Raw genomic sequence first — 1,670 nt, 5'->3', positions numbered from 1 at the left:
CCAGGCAGCGAGAACCGCTTCCCACGTGGCTCTGCTGGCCACTGCGAACTTGGACTCAAGAGCGCCTCCCTCTAGAGCTGCAGCCTGTTCCTTAGCATATATTCTGGCTGCTATCATCACAGCTATAAAGAAGGCGGCGATGATAACTACGTACACTATGAGAGCGGTATTCTGCGACGAGAGCCCGCATTGTTGGCTCTCGGCCACTGTGTCTTCGATCACAGACTTGCAGTAGTTGATACTGGACGACGACTGCGGACAATTTTTGACGGTATTGGCTGCTGAGCAGCACGAATTGGACGCAAACATAGTCGGCTTTGTGCATGCGAGGGTACAGGAACCAGACTCCACGGAGCTGCCCATGAGAATCGACGAGATGGTGGTGGTGTCTGTCCTCCATGTGTCGAGCTTTTTGAAGAAGCCCGAGTTCATGACGCACATTGCGTAGTTAGGGTCGGACACGATGATGTAAGACAAACACGTGCTGAGACGATCTGCGTCGTTGGAGGATGAAGAGCCAGCAGTGGACGTCATGAGGGACACTACAGAGGAGGAGGAGGAAGAAGAAGAAGTTGCGTGGTGGACGGTGGTCCACTGGTGACAATTTTGGTTGTTGGCGATAACCGTTCACCGGTGTAATGAGGAAGAAGTGGTGGAAGGGGTGGGCAGCGTTTTGAAGAGTGCGGTGGTGCTGAAGCCACGCGGAGGCAGGTGGACAGCTTAAAAGCCTTCTCAAAATGTCACCATCTTAGCCATTGGAGTTTCGCTGTAGTTGCAATGCAACGTCTTCTGTTCGAGCGTGATTCTTTTAACGGATCTCCAGTGAAACCGCGAAAGCTGCTAAATGAACCCAAGTGAAAATCCAGCTGCTTTGCCAGTGAATCGCTATTTGAAATCGGCGATGATCCCATTAGGAGTGCTCGGTGTGAGCAGTGCTAAAATTATTAATAGTCGGAACCCAAATAAACGGGGTCAAAATAGGGTCGTAATAAAATATGCTTGGATGCCATTCAGACGAAAAAACCCTTTAAAAATTTAATGGCTTTTTTTCGTCTGAACGGCCAATGGGTTATTTGGGTTATTCAGAACCCACCTCAAAATAGTCCAATTTTGGGTCGTAATAATATATGATTGGATGCCATTAAGACGAAAAAAAACAATTAAATTTTTAATGGCTTTTTTTCGTCTGAATGCCATCCTAGCCAATCAGATCTCTCATGTCCCATAACAACGGACACAAAATAAATAATACTAGCAGTATTTTGTCGATTTGCTCGTAGTACTCTTACCACAAATAATATTATATCGCTCAACATTAATATCATTTGCTCGATAGCAAAATGAATTTACTACATTGTTACCGAAAACTACTACGGAATTTTTGTGCACGTTGTTCAGCAAAACATATACATTTCTCACACGTCTAACATATAGATATTCAGATTACTTTATAACATTTGTATAGCCAGACAATATCTTTAAGCGGACACTAAGCCAATCATAACAACGAATTTCACGAGAATAACCTAAAGTTGAGAGATTTGCAGAACTATATTTACTTCGTTCAGAAACGCACTATCTCACATTGAAGGACTATTTTTAATCGATCTGTACCCACTCTCTCACATTTACCTGACTCTTCAAGAACAATGCCACGAGGACGAAAGCGT

At 44.4% G+C, this 1,670-nt stretch overlaps 1 protein-coding gene across 1 annotated transcript; it reads right to left on the bottom strand.

The window, feature by feature from the left end:
- Positions 1–91: 91 nt before the first annotated feature.
- Positions 92–534, bottom strand: PPTG_00255 (hypothetical protein; the record flags this gene model as incomplete). Its single annotated transcript, XM_008891636.1, has 2 exons — positions 92–122; positions 155–534. 2 exons carry the CDS (start codon positions 532–534, stop codon positions 92–94), a joined length of 411 nt encoding a protein of 136 aa, XP_008889884.1.
- Between the last annotated feature and the right edge of the window lie 1,136 nt (positions 535–1,670).

This window comes from Phytophthora parasitica, assembly GCF_000247585.1.
Source record: "Phytophthora parasitica INRA-310 unplaced genomic scaffold supercont2.1, whole genome shotgun sequence".
NCBI classification, from domain to species: Eukaryota; Oomycota; class Peronosporomycetes; order Peronosporales; family Peronosporaceae; genus Phytophthora; species Phytophthora nicotianae.
This window is presented reverse-complemented; position numbering and strand designations above follow the sequence as displayed.